Source organism: Equus przewalskii, chromosome 11 (genome assembly GCF_037783145.1).
Source record: "Equus przewalskii isolate Varuska chromosome 11, EquPr2, whole genome shotgun sequence".
NCBI classification, from domain to species: domain Eukaryota; kingdom Metazoa; phylum Chordata; class Mammalia; order Perissodactyla; family Equidae; genus Equus; species Equus przewalskii.
The window spans coordinates 27,480,300-27,493,107 of record NC_091841.1 but is presented as its reverse complement, the minus strand read 5'-3'; the positions used below and the strand labels follow the sequence as shown (position 1 = coordinate 27,493,107).

General features: G+C 61.2%; 2 protein-coding genes across 2 annotated transcripts; one reads left to right on the top strand and one right to left on the bottom strand.

Annotated features, from left to right (window-relative positions):
* The first annotated feature begins 20 nt into the window (after positions 1-20).
* YIF1A (Yip1 interacting factor homolog A, membrane trafficking protein) lies at positions 21-5,776 on the top strand. The gene is made up of 8 exons (XM_070565556.1): positions 21-1,669; positions 2,353-2,564; positions 2,728-2,832; positions 2,952-3,030; positions 4,584-4,641; positions 4,801-4,956; positions 5,390-5,483; positions 5,569-5,776. Exons 1-8 carry the CDS (start codon positions 1,639-1,641, stop codon positions 5,713-5,715), a joined length of 882 nt encoding a protein of 293 aa, XP_070421657.1. The 5' UTR covers positions 21-1,638; the 3' UTR covers positions 5,716-5,776.
* A 379-nt stretch (positions 5,777-6,155) lies between these two features.
* On the bottom strand, positions 6,156-12,209 carry CNIH2 (cornichon family AMPA receptor auxiliary protein 2). Its single transcript, XM_070565557.1, has 6 exons — positions 11,902-12,209; positions 8,069-8,137; positions 7,605-7,652; positions 7,238-7,350; positions 6,995-7,138; positions 6,156-6,800 (listed from the first exon to the last, which is right to left on the bottom strand). The coding sequence occupies exons 1-6, from the start codon at positions 11,980-11,982 to the stop codon at positions 6,773-6,775; spliced, it is 483 nt and encodes a 160-aa protein (XP_070421658.1). The 5' UTR covers positions 11,983-12,209; the 3' UTR covers positions 6,156-6,772.
* Between the last annotated feature and the right edge of the window lie 599 nt (positions 12,210-12,808).

Sequence of the window (12,808 nt, the reverse complement as noted above, 5' to 3'; positions counted from 1 at the left end):
AAAAGACTGGTCCAGGGTTTCACCTATTTATTTATTTATTGGGCACAGATGTTTATTGGGTGTCTTCTATATGCAAGTACTGTGCTTGGCACTGTGAAGACAAGGGTAGGAGTCGAGAATGACAACAAGCTCTGTCCTCATGGAATTTACATCTAGGGCAAACTGCTGCCCCAAAGGGAGGCTAGAACCTGGCCTGTGGCCTCCACCCTAAGCCAAGTCAGGCCTCTCTGTTCGCTTTGTCTCTCTGAGAGGCACAAGTTGAACTGACTCTGAAAGGATAACTAAGCTTTGGACAAGTCGATATGAGGAGGAAGGGCATCCCAGGTGGAGGGGACTTCTGGGCAGAGGCACTGAGATTGGACCACGTGGTTTGAGTCTGGAGAACAGGAAAGTCACCCGGTGTAACTGGACACTGGGCTGCTAACTAGAGGCAGGTGGCAGAGGACCTGATCTTGCTCTCTAGAAGGTCTTGACAAGGGAGGCCCCTGAAGACTGTCTCTGGGGATGGTGAGAGTGGTCAAAACTGGGTGGAGAGAAAGGAGCCTCCAGGATCACGAGTGAGGCTCGGGGGTCTCACTTCAGATGACTACAGGGCTGACAATGACTCAGGAGTTTCAACCGCAGCTTCAGGAGGCGGATCAGCACACCTCCACCCGCAAATCGGCTGGACCACGGGACAGTCCACCGAGCAGGCCTGGTGCAGGATCCTGTTCCAACTCTACTACCCAATCTCTGGACTTCAGATCTTCTGGACTTCAGTTTTTCAATATATGTAATGGGTGTGTGTATGGATCGAGAGAGCCCAGGCTCCCCCGCTACCCCTCAGCAGCAGGCCCCTGGGGTCTTCAGGATGGCTGCAGTGCCAGTAAGGCATTTCAGCACCAGACGACGGACAGCACCCGCGCAGAAAGGAGGGGGTGGGAGGCGGGAGGCGGAGTCAGCATCCGGAGGCTCGCTTGGTCGCGCTGTCACTGTTCCGCCCGACCTCCTATCAACACCTCCCTGTCTGCACGCGCTCCGCACCAGGACTAGGGAAAGTGTGGCGGACAGAGGAGGAAAGCGAGCATAGAGAGGGAGGAGCAGGAGCCCCAAGGGGCGGGGCCTGGTCAGAGCCCCACCACCACATTCCCTCCTAGAGTACGTCCCGCGAGAGAAGCTTCGTTCCCGGACTCCGGCCGCCGCCCGCCTCCGCCGGGTCTCCGCCTGGTGTAGTCGTGGCAGTGCAAGCCTCAACTGCCTCACTGCGCAGGCGCGGAAATAATTCTCAACACCCTCCTACCTTAACCCATCTATTGGCTGCTCTAGCCGCGAACTAACAATCCATTGTCCAATCCAAGAGCGCCTCGAGTTGCTCCGCCTACTGCCCCCCGGAAGTTGACTACCGCCGAATCTGCAGCGGCTAGGGCGCATCAGTAGCCAATTGGGAGAGGGGAGGAGGGAGCCGGCGCCGCCGGAGAGCCAATAGCAGGCAGCGGAGGATGACGCTACGGACATGGCGGCTGCGGTCGGCCAGCCAGGGGACGTGTCGAGCTGCTCCGTAACCTCGGCCGGTGCTCAGGGAGCGGAACAGCAGCCTCATTAGTATTCGTACCCACGAGGCGGCGCAGCGGGCCTTCGGGGAGAGCGAGCGTCGCGGCCATGGCTTATCATTCGGGCTACGGAGCCCATGGTGCGTGAGGCGTGGGGTGGGCGGGGCGCGGTCCGACGGGCCGATGGAGGGTCGGCTGCGCAGCCCGCTCACCCTATGGGAGGGTGGCAGCCGTTCCCGCTGCCCGGGCGGCGGATGTCATTCGGGTTCTTGCCCCACGCGACTGTGCAACGCGTCCCGGACTTCGCCCTCTCTGCCCAATCATCGGGCGATGACAGCACAGCTGGGATCCCCATGCCCGACCCGAGCACGAACAGGGTCTGCCTCCAGAACTTCCTTTCCTTGTCATAGCCCTGGCAGGGTCCCTGACCACTGCCCACGGCCTCTGGGTACCCAGCCGTCGCCTTTCCCACCCTTGTTCATGCAGGGATGCCCTCTCAGTTATCTTCTCCACCTAGCAAACTTCTACTCGCTCTCCAAGGCTCAGTTCAGAGATCACTTCCCTTGAGAAGGCCCCCAGGAGCCCCAGCTGGGCAACCACTTTCCAGGTGCTGCCTCGGCTCTCTCTTTGCCTACATTTAGCACCTCTCGAGAAGGATCTTTCACCAAAGTTCTTTCTGGGTTAGCTACCCCGCATCCGGCCAGGGTTTCCCCCTTTGGTGCCTGCGGGACCCATACAGGGCTACCCACCCTGGGGAGGGAGCGGTGGTTTGGGCTCATGCTTAGTATTCCTGTCACCTACTCTGATACCTACAAACCCACAGGCTCCAAGCACAGGGCTCGCACAGCTCCGGATCCCCCTCCCCTCTTCGATGACACCAGCGGTGGTTACTCCAGCCAACCAGGGGGATACCCAGCCCCAGGAGCCGATGTGGCCTTCAATGTCAACCACTTGCTTGGGGACCCAATGGCCAACGTGGCTATGGCCTATGGCAGCTCCATCGCATCCCATGGGAAGGACATGGTGCACAAGGAGGTGTGGCCTGCCCCCTGGGCAAGGGTGGCAGGATTTCTGGCCAGGGCTGGGCATCATGGGATCCCACCTAATGCTCACAGCAGCCCTCAGGGAAGGAGCACACAGAGAAGCACCCAGAGGTTTGGGGTGCAGCTTGCCCACAGCCTCCTTTCTCCCCTCCCAGCTGCACCGTTTTGTGTCTGTGAACAAACTGAAGTATTTTTTTGCTGTGGACACAGCCTATGTGGCGAAGAAGCTAGGGCTACTGGTCTTCCCCTACACACACCAGGTGAGCTGGCAGGCTCCCCTGCCTCCCCCATGCTGCCCCAGAGTCTGGCCCCAGACCTCAACCTCCTTCTTTCCTCTCTTGTCTTTTCCTCCCGGCCTGGCCGCTGCTGCCACTGCCAGAACTGGGAAGTGCAGTACAGTCGTGATGCGCCTCTGCCCCCGCGGCGAGACCTCAACGCCCCAGACCTCTATATCCCTAGTGAGTCTCTGACCTGGGCTGGGGGACGTGTGGGCACTTGTGCCTTGAGGCACCAATGAGAAGAGAGAGGCTTGTGCGTTGATTCAGCACCTGCTCTTGGTGCTTGTGTACGTGGTGGTCGCTAGACACCAGGTGGATGGAGCAGGGTGACGAGGGAGGAGCCTCCCGGAGGTGCCTTCAGTGCCCTTAGGGTACCCCACTTGGAGACCTTTCTGCCTCTTGACTTGGACCGTGTCCCTCCCTGCCTGGAGCCCTGAGTTTAGACCTGGCCCTGCAGCTCCCAGCTGTGGGACCTCAGGCCGGCTGCTTCACTCTTCTGTAAAAGGCGATAACGAGAGTCCCTCCCTGCCTCAGCGGAGAGTTGTGGAGATTTGGTGAGGGGATGTGCGCTCAGCACTGGCCCGCAGGAAGCACACCGAAAATACCAGCTCTTATCATTGTTCCTGCCCAGCCCCCAAGGCCTGCTCCTACATCCCCTCCCCTGGGGATCTGCTCACTCCTTCTGGGTTCCCACGACTGCCCATCCACATGGCACTGGGCAGGCTGCCCACACTGTGCTGTGGCTGGCAGACTCTGCATCGGACTCCTCTTTGTCCTGGGGCCTGCACAAGGTGAGGCCGTGGTGGACACCCTGGAGGATGTGAGTGTGTCAGGGCCAGCCCTCAGAGGAGTACCAGGACGGTGGCCACTGGGAGTGAGGGCAGCCAGCCAGCCCAGTTGCCCAGGAGGGCCACAGGTTCTTCCTCCATCTTTCACTCCGTTTTCTCTCACAACCACCATGTAAGGCGGGCACTGCCAGCTCCATTTTATATTGAAGCCAAGGCTCAGAGAGACTTGAGTATCTTTGAGGCCACGCAGCTTAGGTGGTAGAGCTGGTTTCCTGACTCCAGACACTGTGCCCTCGGGCGGGCGCATCCGTTCTGGTGCTTCAGGGGGGCAGAGGACAGGACTGACGAGTTAAAATTGCTGTGAAAGCCCAGCTCCCTCTGGCTCCGAGCTTTTGTGCAAACAATGGAGTTAAACGTGGAGCTCTCTGCATTGGCAGAGCGGCCGGAGCCAGAGCCAGTGCCAATGCCCAGACTCAGAATTTCTGGCTGAGGCAAGGTCATCCCCACGGCCCAGGTTCCAGTGACAGCCTCGCTGTCCCCTGAGCCTGCATTTTGGTCCTTCCTGTATTGTGCATTTTGGGGCCTGAGAGCAATTTGGCCCCTGCCTGTTGGTCTAGGAAGAGCAATGGCCTTGGCCGGTGCTGTGGTTTCTGAGACACAGCAGGAAACTTAGGTGAGCTTCCTAGCACAGGGACAGGGAAGGAGGTGGCATGGTGGTCCTGAGAGAAGGGTCAGGTGGCATTTACACAGGGAGAGGGCTGAGTGGGAAAGGCATCCCAGGCAGGGCACTGGGGAGCTGAGAGTGGAGGTCGGCCATGTTGGGGTACACAGGGAAGGAGGTATGGGGGGAAGGTAGGGGGTGTCGGTGGCCTCAAATGCTTAGTGGGGGTGGGGGGGTCTTGGTTCAGGAAACCAGGCTGATGGCATATCTCTGCCTCTTGGCAGCAATGGCCTTCATCACCTACGTGTTGCTGGCTGGGATAGCACTGGGCATTCAGAAAAGGTCAGTGCCAACCCCCTCCCCGTTCCCACCACCTCCCCGCTCCTCACCTCCTGAGGGGATCTGTGCCAGGTCCCCAGCCTACCCCGTGCCCCTAGTCTCATCCCTGCCACAGGATGACTGGTTCTGAACTCCCCCCATCCCACCCCGACATGGCCATAGGTTTTCCCCAGAGGTGCTGGGCCTGTGTGCCAGCACGGCGCTGGTGTGGGTCGTGATGGAGGTGCTAGCCCTGCTCCTGGGCATCTACCTGGCCACCGTGCGCAGTGACCTGAGCACCTTCCACCTGCTGGCCTACAGCGGCTACAAATACGTGGGGTGAGCACCTGTGGGCTAGACGGGAGGCTGGCCTGGGGGAGGGGCCTGCATAGCTGTAGCCTTGAATTGTGACCCTGGGCAGCCCTCTGCCCCTCTCTTGGCCCTCTTTATTAGAGGGACTGGCTGTGTCCAACAGTCTCCTCAGGAACTGTGCAGTGTTGTTCAGGAGGTCAGGGATGTATTCAGACTCGCCTGGGAGCACAGCAGAGAAGGGCCTTGAGCTGGGGCAGTGAAGGGAGTCTCAGGTGCAGGTCCAGGGACTGAGTCCTGGGCCTTCTAGATTCATTTTGAGTTTAGGTCCCTGTGGGTGCAGACTGGGGGTAAAGGGCCCTGGTGGTGGTGGGTGGGGTGTAGGTTGGACTCTGGGCTGTGGCAGGTGGGCCACCTTGAGGGCTCTAGCCTCTCTTCCTCCTCCCCGCCCGCCCCCCCACAGGATGATCCTCAGTGTACTCACAGGGCTGCTGTTCGGCAGCGATGGCTATTACGTGGCATTGGCCTGGACTTCGTCTGCGCTCATGTACTTCCTTGTGAGTCTGGGCTGTCCCCTCCCCCTCTTCCCCTGGGGTTGGAGCCTCCCCTCTGGCGCAGCTTCAGCTCTCTCCTTTCTTCCAGGTACGCTCTTTGCGAACAGCAGCCCTAGGTCCCGACAGCATGGGGGGCTCAGCCCCCCGGCAGCGTCTCCAGCTCTACCTGACTCTGGGAGCTGCAGCCTTCCAGCCCCTCATCATATACTGGCTGACCTTCCACCTGGTCCGGTGACCCCTGGCCCCCACTGGCACTGATTTTTGCATACATTGAAGATTTGATGTCCTTGGTTTCATTTGACCCTTGTTTCTGAGGCCTGAGGGGAATTGCTGACACCCCCTTCTTGTCCAGGTGACCCGGCTCAGGACTATCTATAAGGAGGGAGACCCAGGGAGGGCTTCCTGGGGTTGGTGACCTTGATACTGCCTTGGAAGGCAGATGGAAGTGTTTCAGCAGGAATAGCTGTTTATCTGTGGTCGGGAAAGTGAGGATGGAAGGGGGCAGCTGCCAAGGAGACCTTGAAGGCCTCTGATCCATCTGAGGGGGTCCCTGGAGGGGTCTGTGGGCCAGTGGGGCAAGCCTGGCTGTGCTGCCCAGGGCTCAGAGGTGCCCCCTATCCAGTCCCTTTGCCTCCCTCATCTCCAAGCCTTTCAGGAGCAGAACTGGGGCCCACATGTTTGCAGTCGTTTATTCATATTTTGTCACAAATGGCCGGGGAGGGGGTGCCGGACTCCTCCAGGCGACATAGAAAATAGGTCCAAGAGACAGGGTAGGCTTGGCTTGGGGCAAGTGGGGACAGGAGGGGGTCTGGAGAAAGAGCCTGGGGGAGGGGAGAGGGCAGACTAGGGGTGGGGGTCTAGTCTGGGCCCCCCTGCTGAGCCTGCTCATTCCGGGTGCGGGTACCCCCCCACCTGCAGGGGGAGCCTCAGGGTGGGGGTGGAGAGGGGCGGCCCAGAACTTCCAGGGTCAAGCCCTGCCCCTTGGCAGGGCCCAAATTGCCCCCGAAGTGGACAAGGCCAGAGGTCCCACCCCTTCCAGGACTGACTGCCATGCCCAGAGGCTGGCAGAGGAGCCCCTGCCCCTATTTAGAGCTCTGCCCAGCCCTAGTCCAAGGGGAGGGGGCTCTGAAGGCGGGAGGTCCCCGCAGCAGCAGTTTGGGGGGTGGAGAGGAGGCTGGGGGCACCAGTGCCCCCTCCCTCCCCAGGGCTGAGGCCTCTGTGGCCGAGGGGCAGGGCTGGGGGTGCACAGGCGTCCGGTCCGTTCTGGGCTCGCTCCCTGGCCGGCTTCCCCCTTAGAAACTCACCAACGTATAAACCATACTGTGGGAAGATGAGGCAGTGAGCCGAGTCCTGAGGAGGCCCAGCCACTGGCCACCCACCCTATCACACCCTGGGTTGCCCTCAGTTCTCAAGGGCAAAGGCAGGAATTTGGGGCCCAAGGATTCCTGGGATTGGAGGCATGGTGCCTGGAGCATCCCTTTTCTGATATATGACTGCTGTGGGCAAGGCCTCACCTGTACAGGTAATAGAAGAAGGAGAGCAGGTAGAAGGCGAGTTTGCACCAGGACTCCTTCTGGCAGTAGTTGAGGATGTCAGCATTCATGATGGAGACCGCATCATACATGACCTCAGAGCCATCCGCAGGGCGGTGGAAGTACCTAGGTGAGGGAGGGGCCTGAGTGCCCACCATCAAGGCTCCCACCCCATCCTGCCCCTGCCCCCTCATGTGGCCCTCCCTGGCCAGCTGCTCCCCTCACCTCCAGAGGTGGTAGAAGAGAAGGGGGATGTTGAGGCCCAGGGTCACCCACTCTGCTGCACACAGAAACATCAGACAGAAGAGGCCGTGGATGGAGTATTCTGGGACCACCAGCTGGGGAGTGAAGGAGAGAGGTCAGTGGCCTGGTGCCCAGACAGACCCAAGCAAGTTTCAAGGGCACATAGGGGAGCTGGGGTTTGGGAGGTGTCCACCCACGGAGACCTCTGGGGACTAAAAGGGCCTCTAGCTTCCCACTCCCTCCCAGGCGGCAGAGTGGATCAAATGTCCCAGAGAAGGCCTGGCTCTGAGTCACAGAGAGTGAGGCTAAGCTGGGCTAGGAGCCTCCTGCCCCCAGTCCTGACACTGACCTTCCTCAGGAGGCAGCAGATGCGTTCGATGTTTTTTAAACGCTCGCGCTGTAGGGGAAGGAAAAAGCCGCGATGGGGGAGGCGGAGGAGCAGGCATTGGAGGCGCCCCACCACCCTCCTGCGCCCTCTACCGCTCTGTACGTGGCCGCCAGGGGGCGCCAGAGCAGTGTCTGCGGTGTCGGCGCGGCAGGAAAGCAGCCGCGCCGTTCCCATGGCGACCGTCACCATGGAGGGACCTTCACCCGCGTCTCCACGGCAACGGCCCAGAGCCTGGCAACAGCCGCCCCGCCAGGAGGAACCCGAGCCCTGAGCCCGCGCCAGGTGTTTGCTGGGGGCGGGAACAGACAGAGAAAGGGGCACGGCCGCTGGCCCCCCAACCCTGTCTTCCCGTCCCTACCCCCCTTCGCGACAGATGGAAAGACAGACGGACGGACACACCTCGGCACAGCACATGTATCACTTACTGCCCGCGCTGGGTTCCCCTGGTCAATGGGGTTCTTGAAGTCGGTCCGCAGCTCGTCAAAGGCTATGATCTGGGGGAAGGGCGTGTGCCTGTCAGGGTTGGGGCAGCAGCTTATGGCCCCCCCTACCCGTCCTTCTGTGTGATAGGAATTCATACATGGGGACCGGGCCAGGTGAATCTTGCTGCAAAAGTGGAGAAACTGAGGCCCAGGGAGGGACAAGGCCTGGGTCAAGGTCACCCAACAGTCTGGAATGGAACCCTAGTGTGCTGATGCCCAATTCAGGCCATGTCCACTGCACCTCCATCCAACACATCCCAAGAGATGGTGTCTTCTGTGCCAGGTCCTGAGCTGAGCCCTGGAGCACACAGGCACACAGCCCCTGCCCGGATAGGAACCTCATGCTTGGGAGGGGAACCGTGAACCGCATCCCAGGGTGGTCAGGGCGGTGAGATAGAGGTACAGGGAGAGCCTGGGGTAGGTGCCTGATCCAGCATGGGGGGTCATGGGGGGTGCAGGCTGGACTCTGAGTAGGCGTTTGGTGAACAAAAGGGGGAAGGGCAGTCGGAGCAGCAGGTACAAAGGCAGAGTTTGAAAGAACAAGGGACATTCAGGAAGCTGCAGGTTCCTCAGGGCTAGAGTGAAAGTGTGAGGTGAGGGGCAAGAGAGAAGGGAATGGTGAAAGGTGAGCTGCCAAGGTCTGCAGAGCCAGACAATGGGGGCCCTGTGAGGCCAGACCAGATGTTTGGACTTTAACACAAAAGTAATGGGGAGCCATTGAGGGATATAAAGCTGCAGAGTGGGGTGGTCAGGTTGATGGAGCAGGAAGTACAAACTGGCTAATAGTCCCAGCCAAAACATACATGATGCTTGCTCTATGCCAGCAGGCTTTATATATTTATTAACTCATTTAATGCTTGCAACAACCTGATGACGTAGATACTAGTATTATCATTTCCGTTTTGCAGATGAGGAAACTGAGACAGACAGGTGAAGTGACTTGTCCAAGCCCATAACAGCTAGTTAGTGGCAAGCCAGGATTCTAACCCAGTTAGACCCCAGAGTCAAAATCCTTAACCACTTTATCATATTCAGGCCAGACCAGTGAGGGGACCGCTGGAGTATTGTGGAGGAGGAGGGGTTGACGGTGATCTGAGTGAGGAGAGGGGCTGTGGCGATGGAGAGGTGTAGAGGAATTCCAGAGCTATTTAGAAGCCAAGTTGCAGAAGGCTTAAGTGGTGACGGAGTCGAGGCAGAGGGGCCCAACGTGCCTTCATCTGGTGGACGGCAATGTCTTCACTGGGATGGGGAAATCTCGGGGGGAGCAGGTGTTTGAGGGGATGATGGGACGGACCTGGGGGGAGGTGGGGCATGGGAAGAGGGCTGCCAAAGGAGCCTTCCTGGGTCCCCTCTCCTCAGCACTAGCCCTGGGATGAGGCAGCAGGCCCACCACCCCCAAGCATCCTGGACCCCAGACGGCTCAGAGGGAGAGAACATGGGCTTCCTGGAGGGAGCTGGGGCCATCTGGAGCAGCCCCCCCAACTCCCCGTTGACTCTGGGCAGCCGCCTGCCTGCCAGGCACAGCAACAGGGTCCAGCAGGGAGCGGAAGGGTGCCGTCTGTCTGCCCTAGAGCTGGCACCACCAGCAGGTGGCGGGTGTCTCGCCTCCCACCCCCCAGGCTGCCTGGCGCTGACTCAGCCCCCTGGAACAAACAATCCCCCATGGTGACAGCTGACACGCGTCACTCACCACCAGGGTTGCCTAGCGACCAGTGGGGCCCGGGCTTGGGGTCTGTGGTGGGATCTGGGGTACTGCCCTGGAAGGTTCTAGGTCTTACCAATTTGGATTGAGGAGCACACCTTCTGGCCCCAGCCCCAGCCCTTAGCAGGCCTGCTGTGGGTACTCTGATGTAGGTACAAGCCCACTTTAGCAGTGAGGAAACAGACTCGGGACGAGAGAGACCGGCTAAGACCACCCAGCTAAACAGCTGAGCGCGCACAGTGCCTGACTCGTAGTAGGTGCTTGATAAATACTTGTCGAGAAAGCTGAGGCCCTTTCTCCCAGCCCGGGAGCCCCCAAGGGCAAAGCCTGAGTCTCATTCATCCTCGGGTCCCCCAAAGCCGCCCAGAGCCTGGTTCTCAGGAAGCGTGGATGCAGGTGTGTGGACGAGGACTGTTCTGAGATTCTCTAAGGACAGGGACCCCCCAAAGCGGCTGTGGGGGGCCCCTGGGTAGGGAGGGGCCTGGAAAGGTGCTTCTGGAATTCCAGGAGTCTTTCTCCCAGGAGCTGGTGAGCTCTGCGTTCCCAGCCTGTGACTCTCAATTCCTTCCAGTCCTCAGAACCCAGCCCCCCTACCCCCACCCTACAGGATCGGCCAAGGCCTGGGGATGAGATAGGAGGCTCAGAGAGGTCAAGATGGACCCAGCGGGGATGGAGAGAGGGAAAGAGAAACAGAGAAAGGGGGCGAGAAAAGAAAAAGCAACTGAGAGACCCACAGAGAGAGAGAGGCAAAGCCAGGGAGAGAGAGGGCTAGAGATTGGGGGGGGGGGGGCGGGTTGTGTTTGAAGGTGCCTGTGGGGCCTCACTCCTCACAGAAGGGGCACAGAGTCCATGGAATCCTGATGTAAAAGAGACAGGCAGCAGGGGAGCAGCAGGGTATGGCAGACGGAGAGACTGGTCAAGAGCTGGGGAGGCCCCGGAGCATGCAGGCAGCAGGTCCCAGGAAAAGAAAGGAGAGAGGAAGTGGGGAAGCCAGGAAAGAAGCAGGTGCGGCAACAGGGAGGAAGTGAGAGCAAGAAAGGATGGAGGTACCAAGGGAGAAACTGCAGGGGGGTAAGGGGACCCCCCAGAGGGATGAAGATAAGGGAGGTGTGTGCTGGACTTGGGAGCGGAGGATGCTGAGCTGAGGGGGCCAGGGCTGAGACAGGCAGGCCGCATGGAGGGGATCGGGGCGGGGGGACAGAGGAGGAGGCAGGGCAGTAAGGGGCCCAAACAATAAGCCTGAGGCTGGTGGACAGTTCTGTAATGAGAGGAAGGGAACCGGGCAGGGGTATCACTGAACAGAGGGCCCCAGAGAGAGAAGGGGGAGAGGGACCCTCTCTAAGGAGAGGTGATCGAGATGTGGGATGAGAAACGGACATTCTGAAGGACCAGGTGCGAGTCTAGACGAGAGTGAGAGACAGACTAAGGGGACAGGAGACAAAGGGGAAAGTGGCGACAGGAAGAGGAAAAGTGGGGAGGAAACCTGGTGGGGGGAAGCTCGGACGCGAGTGGGTAGGGGACCCAAGGCGAGCTGGGTGGGGGCTAGGTCTCTGGGGCCGCTTAGAGCCAACTGCTGCTGGGTCAGGGAGGGGGGTAGGAAGGGAAAGGGTTAATGGGCTCTGCGATCTGCGGGTCTTGTAAACAGATGCAGTTGCCATAGCAACCCGCTCCATCACTCTGGCTGGAAAAACCCACAAAGTGGGGGGGGGGGGGCAGACAGACAAACCGCCCGACGGACAAACGGGGGCGACTGGATGGTGGGGGTAGGAAAAGGGAAGCAGCAGGAATCCCAGAATTCCGCCCCACACCCCGAGGCTGCATGGGGCAAGGGAGGTGGGCCAGGGACCGACTGACATACCCACAGACAGGCGGGGGCGGCGGAGGGAGGGGGCCCGGGGAGGCAGCCTACGATGGGGGCTGTTAACAGGGGCGAACAGAGGCCGCACGACGGGGGATAGCGGAGAGGAGGCCCCAAGTTTCCCCGCGCCCTGAGACCATCCGCCCGGCCCCCTCCCGCTCCGTGCAGCCCCTGCCCCCTACCCCGCCCCCAGCCCCAGCCCCAGCCCGGCCTTACGTGCCAGATGACAAAGAAGATGAGGGAGGCGCACAGCACCAGGGTGAGCATGTAGCAGAACGCGGCGAAGGTGAACGCCATGGCCCCCGCGCCGGGCGGCGGCCCGGGGGGCGCCAGCGCGGGGCCCGGGCGCAAGGGGACGCCCCCCGGCCCGCGCTCAGGGCCGGCCGGGCATGGCCCGCAGGGCTCGGGCGCGGGCTCGGGGGACGCGGGCGGCGCGGCCGGGACCGGGGCCGCGGGGCCGTGGGGCGCGCGGGGCGCGGGCCGGTGGGCTCGGGGGGCGCGTCCGCTGCCGGCTGCCCGGGCCGCGATCGCTCATCCTGCGATCCCTCGCCCGCGGCTCCCTCGCTCTCCAGCCCGCGAAGCCGGCGGGGCGGAGCCGGGGGCGGGGCCGGCGTGCGAGCGGCCCCGGGCGGGGCTGGGTCTCCGCGCGCCCCTCCGCCGGCCCGGGCACCACCCCCACCCCAACCTCGGGGACACGTAGCCGTGGACGCCCACCCCTGGCATGTCCCCCCACCACCTGCCCACCACATCACACAACGAACCGACAACCACACTTGGTCCACTCGGACGGGCACACACACTCCTACCCTACACACCACGCCTCACCCACCAGCGCCCAGCCGGACTGAGCTCTTAAGTGCAAAGCACTTGTCACTGTCCCAGGGAGCAGACACACCTGGCTTGAACCCAGAGCAAAGCCCGGAGAGGGGGCTAAACGAGGGGGCTGGAAGGGACTCGGGCCAAGTGCGTTGGGGCACAATATCTGCGGCCCGGCGGCTTGGGCTCTGGCGGCCGCCCAACTTCACATCCTGGATGTGCGCCTGTGTGGGTGTTGGCGCTGCTCACCAGGTACTCGCTGATGGCCGCCTGCCTCGCTCCCTGCCGGAACCGTGCTGGGCCCGTG